At 40.8% G+C, this 19,291-nt stretch overlaps 1 protein-coding gene across 1 annotated transcript in view; it reads right to left on the bottom strand.

Moving 5' to 3' along the window:
• CYP39A1 (cytochrome P450 family 39 subfamily A member 1) overlaps positions 1–19,291 on the bottom strand; it is a 284,249-nt gene that overhangs the window by 211,743 nt on the left and 53,215 nt on the right. Inside the window, exon 4 of the mRNA XM_069236086.1 lies at positions 13,919–14,068. Coding sequence (XP_069092187.1) covers positions 13,919–14,068 — 150 coding nt within the window. The remainder of the gene's footprint in view (positions 1–13,918; positions 14,069–19,291) is intronic.

The following is a 19,291-nucleotide window of genomic DNA, read 5'->3' as shown; positions in this document are numbered from 1 at the left end:
CAATCCAGGCTTTGCTCTCATGATTTGTGTGCCACAGCTGCACTAGAACAAAGCAAGGACTGGTTGGAGCGTGTGAACCTACCGCTCCAAAGGAGACCAGGAGGGGGGGCGGGGGGTCTGAGCTGTGTTTCCCTTTGCTTCCTAACAGAGTGTGGGTTCAAAGCCTGGGATTCAGCCTTGCTGTCATTGCCAAATAGGATTGGTTCCACCTTCCCTTACTGAACCATCTGACAAAACAAAGGAGCAGCCCCAGCAGGGACTTTTAATGTAGGCACCCGTGGTGGCTCCTAGTGGAGGCGGAGCAAAGCCCCAGCACCCTAAAAGAGGTACCGCCCCTGCATAATTCCCATGCATGATGTCATTCAGACGTGCCGGGGGTAACCCCATGAACTGGAAAACATATAAAAAATGCATGTTGGTGTCTCCACGGTCTCCTCACCTAAATGGAAAAGGAGAACAGCGGACTCTGAATTAGAGTGAAGACCCAACATTTGCCATGTTAAAAAACCTAGACTTACATATTTGTACTTATATTCATATGGGAATTAAAATGTATACATTTTTTTATGTTTACTAAGATCATTAACAATTACTGAAACGTAGTGATTTTAAAGAAGTAAACACATTTTGGATATAGCCCTACAATTCCTTCTGAAAATTTAGATCTCTTTGAGACAAGGGAGATCTTTTCTCTTTTTTTGCCACATTAATTCTTAACAATATTGGTGTCATCATCCTAACCATTGTCTCAGTCTTTATATTCCTTTTTAGCCCTGTTCAGGTCCAGTAAATGAGGCTTAAGTTGTAGCCAACACCGGACTAGATAGCGAGTGAGCATTATTTTAGCATTTTTTCATTCATAATTTTTAAAAGCACAGTGGTTGGGGTGTTTTCAACAATAAAAATCACACCCTTAAGAGACACTATGTTCCATGAATGTGATATATATAATTATGTTCCTTGTCTATTATTCTTGTTTAGGTGCTGTGAATAGTGGACTCCTCAGAGTTGCCACTAGGATGGATTTTATAAGTATATAGCCATTAATCTTTCACTCTCTTTTGATTATTTTGCCACTTTATAGCAGAGTGACTACATAACTGTCACGATGAATGCCCAGAACCCCTCTATTTAGGAAACCATGTGGGGAAATTAACTTTCCTTATTGGAATGGAATGTTGGTGGTATTCTGGAGGTGAAGGACTGTATATCTTCTCTCTGTTCATGTGCAGGGGCTTCACTGAATAAATTAGTGCTTATTTAGAACTCGTCTGCAGCAGTTCTTACAGAAATTGGCTATGAGCTGCAGTACGCCCCTGCTCTACAGAAAAGGACCAGCATGAGCAGCTATCCCTGCATTGGTGAAATGCGCACTTAGCGCACACACAGTGAAATCGGAAACTCAAGACTGGTACCGATGGCACACCAAATAGATGTATATTCTGCTGTGCAGATCCGATTGGTGTGCGCTGAGGTACGTGGAAAACTATAAACGCATTACGTGTACCAAATGTCATCTACAAATGCCATTCCAATAACAGGCTGAACATAAAGCGCCAAGCAGTTCTCTCTTGCACATGGTGACCAAGTGTCTCCACTAATCTCTCCTCCATTTGGTGCTCCACAGGCACGTCTGCAATATCCTGATACTGGTCCCCCTCATCAGCGTAGTACATCATAACTGCTCAGTTAGGAGGTAGATGAGGAGGTTCAATGGGGGAAAAACCCTGCAGCAGGTGCAAAATGCCAATTCAAATTAAGAAAGGCAGTAACACAACTGCTTGGCCAGAAACTGTGTGCGGAGGAAGCCACCTGCTGCCAGAAACACTTATATTTAAATTATCTTTCCTCTGGGCCCGGCCCGCAGCGATTATTACAGCCCCGTCGGGCATTAGATGAGGCCAATACGCTTGTCGGTCCTACTCATGCGCAACGAGTCGATCGGAAAAGAAAGTACTCTGATCTGACATGACGCACGCCAAGGGCAACAGAAAGAAGACTCGGTCTTCAACAGAATACGTGAAGCTGGCCTCACTCCCGCTCCACTTCTGGGCCCGCGTTCAGGATCGGTGATCCCAAAACACGTGTAGCAAGCGCACAGCATGCATGATAACAACAAAACACTTATTAAATTAGCAATATGTGAGCATTCTATAATAAAAATGATAACCACTTAACTGGCTGCTGTAGCAACAAAGAAAGCGGACAGACTTTTGTGAAAGGAGCTTATATAGCCTTGGGGAAAGGGTATGATTGGATCTGACTATGCTTCCTGGGTTATGTAGTTTAAAGTTTTGTGTCTTTTTACCCGCTGCTCTGTTTACAGCAAAGAAAAGAGAAAGCATAATCTGAAGCCTCCGTGTCCTTTATGGAATCTAAAATTATTTACGCATTGGCTAGAAAAGTTTTTATTCCAGCACAATCCTAGCTATGTTCGATGACAAGCATGTTGCCAGGCATGTTTATTATGTCGTACTGCCAGGAAGTGTAGGGTGTGATGGCGCGCTTCTACTTTGAATTTTAATTTAAGGTGAAGGAGAGCAGTTGTAAATCAGTATTATCTATCTTCTTGCTGGTAACTGAGGCTAAAACATGCGCTGTTCAATTTTAGTAGGTCAAGATCATCTATCTTTTTGCAGGTGACTGTGGCAATAACACCCATTGTGCAATTTTAATGGCACGATTATGATCACTGCTCATTAAAGACTAGTTCTATTTGGCAAGTTAATTTTACAAGGAAGTACATATATAAATTGTATATTTTTTACATGTTTACAAGTAGGAATAATATACCACCATACCAGATGTATATATAATCGGTTGTCTCTCTTCAAGGGAAATTTTTAAATAAGTACGAATTTTATATTTCTTGTATCATATATTATTTAAATGGGAGGAGTGGTGTGAATATTTAATTAAGTAATTAGTTCCCCTACATCCTGAGATGATGACAATTTAACCCCTGAAAAGAAAAAGAAAATAGTTTTACACAGCTTATGCCCTTGTGTGTTGAAAATATGTAGCTACATAGAAACACAAATGACCAGCAGATCGGGAAGATGTTTCAAAGATACTTTAGAAGACTTGGATACCTATTTTAAACCCACATCGATTGTATGTAGCAGTGGATAGATATACATTTTTTCATAGAAAGCAAGGCAAAGAGGAATCTATAGAAGACTTCATGACAGCTTTCAAGAACTTAGCCTGTAACTGTCAGTTCGGGCTACTGCACAACAAACTGATTTGTGATGAAAAAGTCATCCAAGCGGCTAATCCATCTATTCAAGACAATTTGTGGGCTAGAGGTGATTCACCAATGCAGGATTTCATTGACATTGTGAAGACAGCAGAATTAACTGGGAGATGAGCTAAAACAGTACTTTTTGAAGAGAAGAAAAAGGGAGAAGGAAAATACAACTGTGGCTAGAGTAAAATGAGCAAAACCTCCTCAGAGACGACTAGACAAAAAGGTGGAAAGCAAGATGGAGAGAGGAAAATGAATGTGCGTACAACATTGAAAAAGTGTTATAGATGTGGCAGTAGTGCAGATTTGGCTAATGGTAGAAACAACAATGTCCAAATTGTGGGGTAGAAGATATTTCCACAAAGTATTCAAGAGGAATGAAGGTAGAAATAGGAATGTGTTAATGATAGACTCTGAGATTAAGATACAATCTGAGAAGTCAGATGATGATGATGATCTAAACATGTGCGTTTTGAACATTGATGAAGATGTTCTAAGTGTGGGTGGTAGGCGTACGAAACCAACATGTAGTACAACTATTGTGAGAGTAAGCATTCCTATAGAGGCAGATTCAGGATCGCCATATACAAAAGTAAATAAGGATGTTTGGCGTGATCAATTTGCTCCTGTTGTGGGTGACAATTTAGCGAAACCTGACATTTCTTCTAAAACATTTATGGGAGAACCCATAGACATGGTGGGTTACAGGGAATTACTTTTCAAGTACCAAAAAAAAGGAGGCTATATAAAAATTGTATGTTTCGTATGATGGTTCATCAGTGCTTGGGTGGATGGATCAGGGGAAATTGGGAATCACCTTGAATCCAAATAGCCCTAAGCCTGTTCTATTGCTACAACCTGATGAGGCGCATGGACGTGGCATATTGGCAAAACTTGGCAAGGTCTTTTCAAGGAAAATAGGGAAACTTAAAAGGTTCCAACACAAGGTTGTTTTAAAACCTGATGCTGAGCCAAAGGTACACAAAGCCAGGAACATTCCCATTAGTGTAAGGGAAAATGTGGAAATTGAGCTTGAAAAACTGCAGTCAGCTGGAGTAATCGACTGGGTGTAATCAGCAGAACGGGTGGCACCTTTGGTAGTAACCAAACAAGCAAACTGTAAACTCAGATTATGTGTGGACCTCAGGGACATCAACAGAAATATTCTAGTGAGAAGTTATCCCATACTAAGGGGATAAAATGGTTCGCCACAATAGATTTGACCGTCGCTTACCACCAAGTTCCCTTACATCCTGGGAGAAAGTGCTTAACAACCTTCGTAACTCCTTTAGGTGCTTCAGAATTAAAAGGGTACCTTTTGGTCTGGCTTCTGCGGCGGCCATGTTCCAAAGATTGATGTATGAACTATTTAAGGGCATACAGGATTTAATGTTCTTCCATGATGACATATTCATTATGGGCAGGAAAAAGGAGAAACATGACCAGAAACTAACACAGGTTATGCATATTCTGGAACAAAGAGGTCTAACACTTGAGTACAGCAAGTGCAAATTTGCCATTAGGAAAGTTATGTATCTAGGCCATGAGATAACGATCAAGGGAAAAGGTATTAAACCTAAGCAAGAATTGTTTGACGCCTTTAAAGGGTCACGCACACGAAAACATAAAGATGAATTTAAGGCATTTTTAGGACTGGCCTAATTCTATTCAAAGTTTGTAAAAAAAAAAAATTTCAACTAAAACCTACCATCTACGCCAGTTGTTGAAAAGTTAAGAACAAATTTGAATGGTCTGAAAAATGCCCAGAGGCATGGATGTTACTAAAAATTATGGACCTCATTATGTCAATGGCGGTAATGACCGCCTACCGCCGCGGCGACAGCCGCCAAAACACCGTCGCCGCGGCTACCTACTGTCTGCCATATTATGACCGTAGACGGAATTCTGCCAGAAGGCTGGCGGAATTCCGGCTACGGTCATGGCGGTGGACGGCAGTAAGGTTGCGCTGCTGCCAGCAGCAGCACCATGCCAGTAGACCGCTGCAGACCGAATCGTGATCCATGATACAGCCTGGCGGAGTTCTGCTGGTGGACGCTGCTGCTGGCAGCAGCACCACATCCCGTCTCCTGCCGGAGGAGGGGGGCGTTGTGTGTGTGTGTGTGGGGGGTTGTGGGTGTATGTGTCTCTCTGCGTGCATGTGGTGGTGTGGCGTGTGGAATGCGTGTGTGCATGAATGGGTGTGAGTGTACGTGTATGTTGTGTTGTGTGAACGCGTGTGTGCTTGTATGTATGTCAGTATGTGTGGATGTGTGTGTGAATGGATGTATGCATGCGTGGGTGAATGTGGGTTAGAGTGTGTGTATGCGTGTGTATGTTGGTGTGTGAATGTGCGTGTATGTCGTGGGGGAGTAAGGGAGGATTCTGGGGAGGGGGAGAGAGGCGGGCGAGACCCCTAACAGTGTCAGGGAAGGAATTCCCTGGCACTGATAGTGTCTACTGCCGTGGTTTTCGTGGTGGTAAGGAAGCCACGAAAACCATGGTGGTAGGTGGGGTCAAAATCCTGTGGGTGGGACAGTGAATGCCGCCTGGCTGGAGACTGAAGTCTCCAGCCCGGCGGCTGTTACCGCCCTGGCGGACGGAGTGGTACATTGATGGTTTGGCTTGATCCAAACCGCCAATGTCATATTTTGGGGAAAGGTACCGCCAGCCTGTTGGCAGTACCTTTCTGCAAAATACCGCAGTTCGCCAGGGTTGTAATGAGGGCCTATATATATAATGCAACCTTCTTACAAGGGTATGATCCTATCCTGCACGGTGTGGTAACCATGGATGCAAGTGGCCAAGGAATTGGCGTTGTCTTGTTCCAGATTGGAATGGATGGCAAATAACGCCCAATTGCATTTGCTTCTCGCTTGTTGACACCCATGGAGGAGAAGTATTCTGTGATTGAGCGAGAGGCACTTGCTTGTGTTTGGGACCTAGGGCATTTCAGGCAATACATTTGGGGTGTTAGAGTCACTTTGCGTAGCGATCACAAACCACTCACAAAAGTCTTGACTATAAACGGTTTGTATAATGCATCTCCTTGACTAGCCTGCATGTCCATTAGGGTAATGGAGCATAATTACAATGTGCAGTACTTGTCTGGATTGAAAACTGTAGCAGCTGATTTCTTAAGCAGGATGCCTCTACCTTTGAAATGTGCAGAAAAGAAAGCTTGTGATGACTGGTGTGTTGCCAATATCCTAAATGGCACTCCAGTAGTCATGTGTGATGAGTGAGAAATGGCACAGAGTGGTAATGAGGCACTTACGGAGGTAAGCAAATTGATAAAGGAAGGGTGGCTGCAGAAAAGATGTTTGGGAAAGCATCCATTAACATTTGGAAAGTGAAGGAAGAATTATCCCTACACAGGAGTTTGACACCTAGGAATGGCAAGGTTATTCTCCTGAAGTGCAAAATGAAAAATTTGTATTGGTGGCTGGGGCTAGACAAGGAGCTAGAAGGGATAGTGAGAAATTGTGTTCTCTGTGAGAATGATGACAAAACAGATTATACACTCAAACCACCTCTGCACCCTATTAATAGTCCCAACGTGGCGTGGGAGAGAATAGGTATTGATATTACAGGACACATGTGGGAGAATGTAATGTACAATGGAATGTAATTGTTATTGTTGATCACTTCTCAAAATGGCCAGGAGTGGAGATTGTACACAAGATGGATGCTAATAAAATAGTAAGTGTTCTTGATAGGTTATTCCTGAAGGAAGGAATGCCCAAAATGGTGATGTAGTCGATATGCATGACTAACACCAACAAGATACTGAATATCAAGTACACCAAGAACACAGAAGAAATGAACCAAAGCAATCACCTAGATCTGAAACAAGTGATTTTAGGGAAAGTGAACCTGGACCATCAAATCTATCTGTACCTCACCATTGTACAGGAGGTACAATTAGCAAACGTGGTTGAATTGTAATTAGAACATTGGAATGTTGGGAGCGCCATTGGAGGCAATGGAGTGCTCTGGGCTTCTACTGGCTGGTAAAAGCACGAGCTTCAACATTCCAGTGTCCTTTGCTCACAGCAACAGCTGTGAATAAAGGCCTCATGGAGCCCGAGGGGATTTTAATCCCTTCGGGCTCCATGAGGTCTTTGTTTTACTTATTAGAACATTATGCCCTCTGGTGGCAGAATGTTCTAATAGCCCTATAGCTCTTCGTAGCTGGGCTATACCAGCAATTAAAGTCCAGCTCCCTTGTTAAATGCCCTTGCCCTAGGCCCAGGCCTTTAACACTGGAGTGGGCCTTTAATGGCTGGTATAGCCTGCTAAGGCGGGCTCTAAGGCTATAATAGACTGAAGAAATTAGATGACTGTGTTTGTGAGTGAGGGGGAGACCTACCTATTCATGGTGTATACATTTTCCGGCATCTACATATTGATCCACTATACTATTTTCCGGTTTATGTATTTTAGTTGTTATACTAATACCTTTTTTGAAGTGTTGTTATGGTTTTCAAACTTTAAGAATGTATTATTATGTCAAACCTTCTTAGTAAGCTGAGAACAAATTGTGTTTTCTGATTTTAAGGGGAAAAGTGAGGTGATGTAATAAAGGTCTCATGATCTATTCAGGGCACCGTATGGGGAACTGTACATTCCTTATTGAAATGGAATGTTGGTGGAATTTGGGAGATGAAGTGGGGCAAATGCTGGAGGCGAAGGACTGTATATCTTCTCTCCGTTCCTGTGTCAGGACATTATTGAATAAACTAGTGTTTATTCAGAACTTGGGTGCAGCAGTTCTTACAATAATCTTTCCTTAATATCACGTAGTGTGATGCGCTCGTGTGAGTAATGATATATACTTTGCTTGTGAATTCTTGTTCAGTGAGTAATTTGAGGCCTGCTGACATACTCCACAACTGTGAATGCTGACTCGCGACTGGGGTTCCCGCTAAGAGTTCAAAGGTTTGTTTTTTTCAAAGGCCAGCACATGGTGACCTTACACCAGAGGCGGCTTGTCCGCTATGGCAGAGGAGCATGCCCCCCCCCCAACAGCAGCAACCGATGCAAATCCTTTAACAATGAAAGGGTAATAAACTAGGTTTATTATCCTTTCCTTGTTAAAGGGGGGGGAGCTTTGGGGATGACGAGCACTGAGGGAAGTGCACTGCGCACTCCCTTCAGTGTGCATGTATGTTTGGCCAGCCGTCTTGGGCCGGCCAAACACATGCGCATTGTGCGTAGCCGGGCTGGAGAGAGCAGGCCCAGGCTCCCAGTCTGCCTGGGCCTGCTTTGAGCAGCGTCAGGATTGGCCGCAGGGCAGGTTGGGAGCATGTGCCTGCCTGCTGCTGAGACAACGAGAATTGGCGGCGCAGTGGTAAGTTTTTAAAACTTATTTATTTAATGTTATTAATCTTTCCCCCCTGCGTGCCGCCCGCCCCTAGTAACCCTCGCGAGCTGCGACTGCCTTACTCTAGACAAAAGGGTGCTTGCAGTGACATAAATGTGCTCTGCTTTCGTTTGCGCAAGTCAACCTTCAACTGTTGCACTGGCCAATATGCATGCACACGTGTTCTATTTCATTAATTTTATATTGTATTCTTGTAAATTTTACTTGCCAGATTCTTCACTCGGGTGCAGTGTTTTTTAGTGTTGCAGTGTTTCTACTGCATGAATTTTCGTTGCAGCAGCTTCATTGACAACGTCGTCTTTTCAATTGCTTTCAAATTTGTTAGACGTTTTCTCTGTGGTTCTTCTCCGCTTGTTACCAATGTCAAAGATCAGGTGACAACACCTTCTGTTTTATAATTACTTGCAAGTAAAATATGCCTTGCTGTTTATCCTTTAGTTCTTCATCTATTATCTGTCCCTGCATTTTAGAATAGAATCCCTAGGCCAAATGATGCTTGGCTGCAGGCAGGCAGCATTCTCACACCAAATTAAGCCAATTTCCCCCTAAGAAAAGCTATCTCTCTTCCAGGGATTCTCTTGTAAATTCTCTCTTACTCCCTTCCCCCCTTGTACTATAGCCAACCTGGTTCACATCATACACTCACAAGTGGAGGCGAGTCACAGGCACTTGTGCAAGTGCTTTTCTGATTGGGTGTCGAAAGCCAATCAAAATGGTCTTACATGGTACAATTTTGAATATTTGAAAGGGTGGCCCATCTGAGTGCTGGAACAACAGCAATCGGATTGGTCACGCTTTCAAGCAATCAGAATAGGTCCATGATATCAGAGCCATTTTCTTTGACTTCTGAGCAAACAATCACCGTGGCCAGTCTTTACCTATGGAGACCTCGCTTTGTACTCTAGGGAAGCCCCAGCACATTTTCTGCGTTTGAGAACTACAATCACTTTTTTCTCTAGTTCTCCATCACAGGAGATTTCAGCGTTTTTTTCAACTGAATGTCACTCCATGAGGGAGTACAAAAGGCAGATTTCACTTGTTTGACTTTGTCAAAAAAAGTGTTCACCCCTATTCACAAACACTCCAGTATGCACAGAGGTCAGTTGCTTGCATCTAGGTTCGTGATTTATACATTCAATAAACACAGCACTCAGAACAAATGAATGCCAACTGGTAGACCACACCCCCACCAGCTGTTCTTATGCAGCCTTCACATGTGATGGCACAAAGCTTTTCCACGGTAAAAAGTAAGACTTAATTACATTATTCGTGTCCTGTTGAACTTGCACAATGGCTCCTAAACTATGTATTTTAGGATCATCAGAATCACCAGAAGGAGCTCAAGAGGAATTGGATGAGAGTAGGTAGTTGAAGAGTGAAAAGGAATGTGGAAAGGTTATCATGGATCCCGATCCGAAACACGGCTCGACCATGGATCTTGTGTGTTGCACCTCCAGATAGGTAAATGTTCCACCAGGATAGAAATAGACGTTTATCAAGTACAGGAGGGGAGTACTTTGTTGTGCTTATTTATGACCATCCAGAGAAATAAGCTTTGGATATTCTCTGTTATTTTCGTCCTGTGCACGCAATTTGATCAATTCTCGTGATCTTGATTATTGGCTCAATACCTGCTTAGAAACCTAGTTGCTGAGCGACCCTAAAGGATCCTGGGTGGAGGATTAATGGAGATACTGGGAAGGACTCTTAGCTCTGAGCCCTCAAATTAAAGTTTAGTGATCAAATATTTTGCGGAAGGGGAAAAAGTCAATTCCTTCTTTGGAGGGCTCTAAGTCCTTTTCATCACGTCTATAACATCTCAAAAATGTTCTTTTAAAACACAAAGATGATCAACAAAAGCTTGGGTGATCCCAATAAAGAATATTTTTTTCTGGTCCTCATTATTTAGCTGTAAGGTAATACTGTTCTATTTTACGACTTCAATTAATAAGTATATTTTTCTTTAACGACAATGCTTCAGCTTGAAAGAAGAATAAAATAATATTTTCCAATAATGCAACTTTATAGTCACATAGGTAATATGACAAATACAGGTTACTCAGAACAACTGTAAGTGGAGAAGGAATCCTCCCTGCAGTTGCTAATGCTAAGGGGCACTTGGTTACTGTTGCTGGTATGCATGATGACTGTAAGGTGTCACAGACCATTTATGTTGTCGTCTTTTTCTCATGACATCATATGAAAAAGAAGCCACGTTGCCATTTCCTGTGATCAGGCCATAAATTGTGTGATGACATTTCTTATGATGTATTTATCAGGTCAAAGGTCATATAATGTCATTGGATATAAAGTTTTCATTAAGCCAGTTATTCCAGCATACTACTTTTTCGTGACAAACTGCTGGCAGGTATATCATACTCCTCTAATGTATTAGACAGAAGGAGCTTAACTCACAAGGAATTTGCTGTGATGTACTCAAATGTACTGAATTCCAGGCATTAAGTCTGGCTTACTCCTGAAGTCAACTAGTCACAAGGAGTACTAACACCTACTTGCAGTAAAATACGGGTGAATTGGTACCTGGGATCAATGCCTCTGGACAAGCCCTGGTATTAGGTATGTCTGACCCTTCAGCGGGAATCCTAGTAAAACTCAGACCCAATGCATCTATCAGAGCATGAGCCTCAGGTAATATGCTTAAGGCATACCTTTGCAAAGTTACCAGGAGGTTTAGATAAACCCATATGATAAGCAAAGGTGGCTTACCAAGTCACAAAGCATGCCGTCAGAATAGAAGTGCCCAGGCCACAGCCATGAAGACAGAAACAATGCTCATGAGACAACGCTGTGATTAGTACAAATACATAGACTTGACAGTGGGCATCAAAGGTATAAGCAGAGACCAGAATCTGAATCAGTAAGAAGAGTGTCTGGGGCATTTTTCTTAAAAATATACATTTTAACAATGTATAACATATTTTGGGATAAATCTAATCTCTGAATATTGTTATCCGTGTTACACTTCGATAAATCTTTCTATAGTTCATTCCTAGTGTGAAAGAATAAAAAACACTTTTCTCAGGTAATACCAGAATACATATTAATTTAGACGAGCCGAGGTAGTGAGTTGACTACTAACAGAGAACATCCAAGTCAGCCACCAGACTCCTCTTGAGACGGAAAAATTCACAAAGGTAAACTGAGACCAAAAGTCTACTTTACTCTAGTTTACTACTAGTAAAGTTAGACTTTAGGTCTAAACTTAAACTTCTGGTGTAACCCTAGACTTTTGGTCTCAGTTTACCTTTGTGAATCGGGCCCCTAGTATTTAAACAAATCTCTACAGTCAGAGTTAATTTGGTTCCCTGTAATTTGAGACCTATACAAACATGTTTCACAACTTGATAGGTGAACAACGTAACTCAAACAAAGTTTCCCTCAATTAGAAAGATTTCCAGCTTCGCAAGACACAATTACTAAAATGCTTGACTTTAGCCTTTTACAACAATTTACTGCCAGCAATTTGAGGGGCTGCCAATGAAAGCCATCTTGCATTTTCTAGGGTCAGCATAGGAGGAATGGTGGCCTCTATAAATATTCTTCCTATTGAGGAGAGGATCACTGGTCAGAAGGTCACAGAACACAAATGACGATTAGTTTCTATTATCCCTTTCTTGTATCCAAACTCACAAAATGCTTCGAGAATACTTTGCATTTTCATTAGCATATCCAAATTCCAGATGTAATACACTGTTTAATCATATAGATTCGCTATGAATGTGACTTTGAAGTGAATAGTTCTCAATGACATTCTCTTTTCTGTGCTGTAGTGTTAACTAAACATTATATTAATTATTATTTAAGGCAGTATGGTACTTTTTATATCCTATTTACTTCCTTGCTAAATCCACTTTTTCAAACTAGTTTGCATTGCTGTTGCTCCAAGTCCACTCTGTCTCGTATAGTCACATAAAATTATGTTGTTAACAACTAGATATTAAAAAGGTCTGTTAACCCCAATTCTTGACTGTCTGGAAAAAAGTGTGACTCCTCCATGAATCCAGGGTGCCATCCTGCACAAATTAGTATAGATTAAAGGTAACAAAGGTTCTAGTGACCACTCACTCCTTTCTCTCAGATATAACAGGTTTGCATAAGAGGGACCGAAGACTAAGTCCATGACTGTACCGCAAATGTACTCAGAAAGATCATCTTGATATGGAATAACATTTTTCTCTAAAACAAAATTTCCCAGTTCCAGAAGTATACACAAATACTTATACAAGCTAGCTGACCTGGAATCCAGAAACAGCTGCATAGCTTTTAAGCCTAGTGTGTGTGTGTAAGGCAAGTGTAAAGGCATTTCACATTCAGTTTCTAACTTACAAATTAATTTCAAACATTAAATTACTTATGCATACCTGGCATAAATATAAAGTTAAGGTGATCAGGATTTATTCTTCCTTCAAATTACATATATTGATGTTTTCCACACTTTTGAATTAAACTAATACAGTATATTCAAATAGAGGAAAATGGAAGGTTTGGAACTTTGCACAATATATTTGAGTTTGGTTTGATTAAATATGACGTATTAGTGAATAATTTCAGCAGTTCCATCGAAGGTGAGTTGATAACCCAAATAAGACTTTTAAGAAGTTATGAGATATTGTGCCAAATGTATGACTATCAAAATTAATTACTTATGGATACAGTCCTGAGGAAGCAAATGAGATGTTGAGAAACATTTGCAAGTTGTTTTGAAAGTAACGTAAATTTGATTCATGTAATATACTTGGATATTGAAGAATTCAAATAAAAACATTTTGAAAAAGTAAAGTTTAAAAAGGTGATTTTAAGAGTATTGAAGCTTTTCTCAAAATCATAAAAGTGGTCCAGTTAAAAAAGTTCTTTATACCTAGAGGCTGTCAAATTTCTGGAGTCTGTCTACCAACACTATAACTTGAGTTAGACAGGAGAAACCCACATGAAAGTGTAAATCAGAACTTCACTGGTTTGTGACCTCCTGCATTGTTTTGTTTGTTTCCTCCCTACTAGCAATGATGGTGCCTCTGCATGGAACTCAGTTCTGTTGGTTTTGGTCATTACACATTTGTTCAACGGTCTGTGAAAACGACCCTCTGAATATGTAGTGACGTGGAAGAAGAAACTCCTGTAGTCACATCTCTTTTATCGGTAAAAATTATAAGATAAAAGTTATGTTAAAAATTTGTTTTTTTTTCAGTTTTCCAGAACCATGCCTTGGTATTAACAGTATAATGCTGTGTTTTGGCAATGACTAGCAGTGAATCTTGACAGCTACTTACCTTAATAAAAAGTCAGGCAGTTGTGACCCATGTTCAAAACCTTCATCAAATGTCTGAAAATGTTCTTTAAACTCTTTGATTTTGGTTTTACTAGTTGGACAGATTTCTTTTCCAAAAAGTGTGTTGACCACTGCAGGATACATGACTTGCCTGCAAAGCACATAAAGAACAATGATTAAAACCTCATTTTACAAGTCACAGGTTTAACAGACACATTCTTTGTCTTTAACAAGATCCCTGAGTGACCTTTATTTAGGGGATCAAAATATTATTGTTCACAAAGTAATCTTCTCCTTTGAGGGAGTGATTTTTCAAAATTGCACCAGTTGAATGTATTTAGTGAGAGACCCTTGTCTATGAAACACCACTCCACTCTATGCCATTTCACTCTACGGCACTCCACTCCTCTCCACACTACTGAACTGTATGCCACTTCATTCAAAGCCACTACACCGGAAAGCACTCCATTCTACTCTATTCCACTGTATGCAACTCCACTCAATGCCAACCGATTCTATGTTGTTCTACGTTACACCACCCCACTCTGTCACTCCACTGTACACCACTCCACTTTATTCCATTGTATGCCACTCAGTTCTACACCACTCCATTTTACACCACTCACACCTATGCTATTCCACTCTATGCCAATCCACTCTACTCAACTCGACTCCACTCCAGTGTATGCCACTTCAATCTACGCTATTCCACCCTACAGCACTCCAATCTACGGCACTCTACTTTATGTTACTCCACTCTACAACACTCTACGACACTGCTCCATTCTACACTGTGCAAGCCTACTTCAGACTATGCCAGTGTACAACACTCTCTCCACTCTATGCAATAGTCTACAACACACTACACAGTTCTACTCTATGACACACTATCCACACTACCCCACTGTACTTCACTATGCCACTGTATAACACTCATACTATATACACTCTATAACACTTTACTCCACTGTAGGATATGGTACTTCACTGTACTCCACTCCCCGGCACTCTACTCTAAAACACACCAATCCATTTAATGACACTTTAATCCAAACTGCTTTCCACGACTCCACTTGACTCTACACTGTACAGCAGTTTATCTCACTCTACGTCACTGTACAACACTCCACTCTATGCTGCTCCACTCTACGATAGTCCACTCCACTCTATGCAACTCCACTGTCCAAGACTACTACACTCTATGCCAGTCTAAGATACTGTATTTCGTTCTACAACACTCTACGCAACTCTCTGTATGCCACTCTACCCCACTTTACTGTATGATACTCTATGACAGTACTCCACTCTATTGCACTGTAGTCCACTACTCCACCATACACCACACCACTCGATGCCACTATATGCACTCAACTGAATAACACTCTATACCAGTCCACTCTACCACACTCTGACAGTCTACTCTACTGTACGCAACTCCACTCTACAACATTCTAATCCACTGTATGCCACTCCAATCTATTGTAGTTTACAACATTTTCCAACACTGTACAACACCGCACTCCACTCTACTGTACACCATCCCACTTCAGTTTCTGGCACTTTACTCAACTCTAAACTATGTCACTCCACTCTACTTCACGCCACTCTACTGTACAACACGTTGCCCCATTTCATGACACTTGACTGCAGTCTACGCTACGGCACTCCACTCTACTTCACTCCAATCCACTGTATGACACATTAATGTACTAGACTGAATGCCCCTCTACAACATGCCACTCCACTCTATGCCCCTACACTTTACTGTACAACACTATACTCCACTCTGTCCAACTATACGACACTCTACTCCACTGGATGCCACTCTACGATACTCTACTCCTTTCTTCACAACTCTCTTTATGCCACTCCACCCTACTCCACCCTACTGTACTCCACTGTAGTCTATGACGCTGGACTCTACTATATTCCATTGTAATCCACTTCTCCACTGTACGTCATCCCACCCTATTTCACTCTACGGCATTCGTCTCTTTGGCATTCTATGCCATTCCACTCTGCCACACTCTATGACAGTCTGCTCTACAGTATGCAAATCCACTCAACAACACTCTACTCCACTGTATACCACTTCACTCTATTCTACTCTATGAGACATTCCAACTTTTTAAGACGTGCTGCTCCACTCAACTATATGACTCGCCACTCCAATTGTTGACACTTTACTCAACTCTATGCTTCACCACTCCACACTTTATCTGACTCTGCGCTACTGTACAATACTCCACTCCACTCCACTGTACAACAGGTTACTCAACTGTATGCAACTCCACTCTACTACAATATATGCTATAATATGACACTCTACTCCACTCTATGTCCATCCACTGTACACCACTCTAATACACTGTATGACACAGTATGAAAAGCCACTCCACTCCTCTCTACGACATCCCACTCCACTATATGGCATGACACTCCACTCTACGTCACCCTCCTCCACTATACTGTATGACACTCCACTACACAGCACTCCAATCTACAACACTCTACCCCACTCTACTCCACTCTATGCCACACCACTGAAGAACACTGTACTCCACTCTATGCCACTCTATGACAATCTACTCGTGAACCTTTCCCTCAACGACACTCTACTTTACGACACTCCTCTGAACCACACACCACTTTACGGCACTCAACTGTACGACAGTGCCTTGCGCGACAGTCCACTCCACTCTATGACACTCCACTGTACGATTTGAAACACATTTGGATTAAAAAAATAAAAACCATTAACATTAAATTAAAAAAACAAAGTTTAGGGATAGGTTATAGTTAGGAAACTTTCTTCTTTCTATATGAACCCAACTCAAACTAAACAAACATTATAAATTCTAAATGCATGTAGGCAATGATTCTGAAGGTAAATGATGATAAGGATCAGAAACATACAGTTTTAATTGCCTAGCATAAAAGAGAGGAGTAAATCTCTCCACATGTTAGGAAACTTCAGTTATACTATTAGGCTAATGTGTGGTAAAAAACAGAGTATGTGGTTTAAAGTTGACTTGCAATGTATGCATAGGAAGAAATCATAAAGACAGTCAAATCTTGTTACCAGAAGCAAATGAAGGAAAAGCAGACACTCAAATCTCTGCACTTCTTTTCATCCTGACTGTAGAATAAAATAGATTTCTAGTTTCCTAGGTGAATAATGTAATCATTAGCAGCTGAGACCAAATGATCGATGTAAAAGAAGGAGGAAAAACTATTGTATAAAAAACCTCTCAAGCAGAACAAATCACGAAACCCTGATGGAGCGATGAGCCGGGCGGTTTAGAGAAAATTCTGCTATTGGTAAAACGAATGTCCAGTCATCTTGTAAGGCATCACAATAACATTGGAGAAATTGTTGGAGACTTTGATTAGTGTGTTCCATTTGTCCAAGTGGCAGGGGGTCATAACTAAAAAAGCTTTTTCACTTTTCAGAACCTAGCAATCAGCTTCAAAAAGCTGTCAAAAACAATTCTATATGGTAGCTGACAAAGACAAAAACAATGTGTCAGTAAGCACTGGGCCATTTTGTCATCAAAAAGTAGATTAGGCGAAGGGAAAAAAATCTTCATTGTTGAAAAAGTGTCAAATGTAACCTTTATGGCATAAAATCCTTCTATTGATGGAACTTTTAAAGGTGGAAGTTCTGACATGAAATCCGTTGAGACTGTATGCTGTGGTTTAGGATCCTTGAATAGAGTCTGTAAGGGTTCAAAAGGTTTAAAATGTAACAATTTATTTAGAGCACAAGCACGATAAGGAGTGACATACTCTTACACATCAGAAGCCTCAGTATGCCACCAAAAAGATCAAAGGACAACATCTAAATTAGTCCAAACTCCGTTATAGCCAACACTAGATGAATAATGACACATGTGCATCACAAGTCACTTTAGTTCCTCAGTAGGAATCCAAATATCTTCACAACTAGGGCCTCATGTCAATGAAGTTTTAAATACAAATTTAAATACTACTCAGGAACCAATCAGAAAAGAGCTGAACAATTGCAACCACACTATGAACAAGAATTATAGATTGGTTGTATGTAAGTGATGACTCTGCATAGCAACAAGCTAAGGAGATAATGACGCAAAAGACATATTTGATGGAGACCCAATATTTGCATATTTGCATATAATTAGAGAAGAAATATCAAGGATATGATCATTAAAAAACACATGAAATATAACCTGTTGAGAGGCAAAAAAGGTGGGTACAGTCCCTTGGTTGGGATGTTGTGAATGTAATAATATTATTAAAGGTGACATAGTTGAACACCCCCATACCAATGAGTTGCTTAAAATTAAAGACAAAGGTACACGTAATTACACTTTTTGTGTTTAGATTGACAGAACATAAAAGCAATATCGTAGAAAGAATTAAAAATCTGAAATAGCAGTGTATTTTCCTGAACAAAGGTAAAATGTTAACTAACTTATCTTGCAAGTATTAAAAGTTATTCCAGAAATGGCTCATCTTGGGGACTGCTCCAAAAAACTCTTACACCGAAATGGTTTGAACAATAACATTGCTTTCTAGTTAATCAAACAACTGTTTGTGTTGCAATAACATGGCTTGTGTTGTTGTGACAGGTTCAAATGGAAAATATGTCCGTATACGAACCATAGAGCCCACTAATATCTATAAGTCTACAAAAGCAAACATAGAAGAAGGATTCTTCTTTAATAATCAATGTGTCATTGAAAAAGTCTGGAAACTATTTAAGAGGGGAGTCCCTTCTCCCTAGAGATCAAGGAAGTGGGGGTGGCCTGGGACTTGTAACATCTGTGTTCTATACAGGACCCTGTCTTTGATGTCCAGCTTATCTACTCAGCCCCTTTCCTCTCCCTGGGTTCTTCACAAAGGCTCTCCTCCCACCAAATGGCTGTATTTTTGCAGCCACAGGCCTCTTCACACCTACTCGGGGAGAAACTTGGCTCAGGCTGTCAAAGGCTGACCAATCAGAAAAGGTAGCTACAGGGCTACTTCAGTAAGTTCTAAAACTATTTTCCTACAATAGTTAAGTTCAATTCTACCCTGGCATGTTGTTGGGTTTAATGCAACAATTAATTGGATACTTTGAATGGTATGGCTAACTAGCTCCTATTCAAAGTTAGACTTTATTTACATTTAATAAAGTCCTCCCCAGGTTAGTCTATGCTGCTAACAGCACTACAATAGGGAAAACAACTTGGGCTATTTTTCTCTACCAGGGCATATAAAAATGTTTTTATATTGTCCCTGTTTTTTAAAGTATGCAGCCTACCCTTGGGGCATCTAGGACAGACCTTAGAGGGATTTACAAGTAAAAAAAAGGTAGTTTAGGACTTTGGAATGGTTTTTATTTACAAATTTG

The sequence above is a fragment of the Pleurodeles waltl genome, chromosome 5 (genome assembly GCF_031143425.1).
Source record: "Pleurodeles waltl isolate 20211129_DDA chromosome 5, aPleWal1.hap1.20221129, whole genome shotgun sequence".
Classification (NCBI taxonomy): domain Eukaryota; kingdom Metazoa; phylum Chordata; class Amphibia; order Caudata; family Salamandridae; genus Pleurodeles; species Pleurodeles waltl.
Note: the sequence above shows the minus strand (reverse complement) of the source record. Positions and strands in the feature narration are given on the sequence as shown.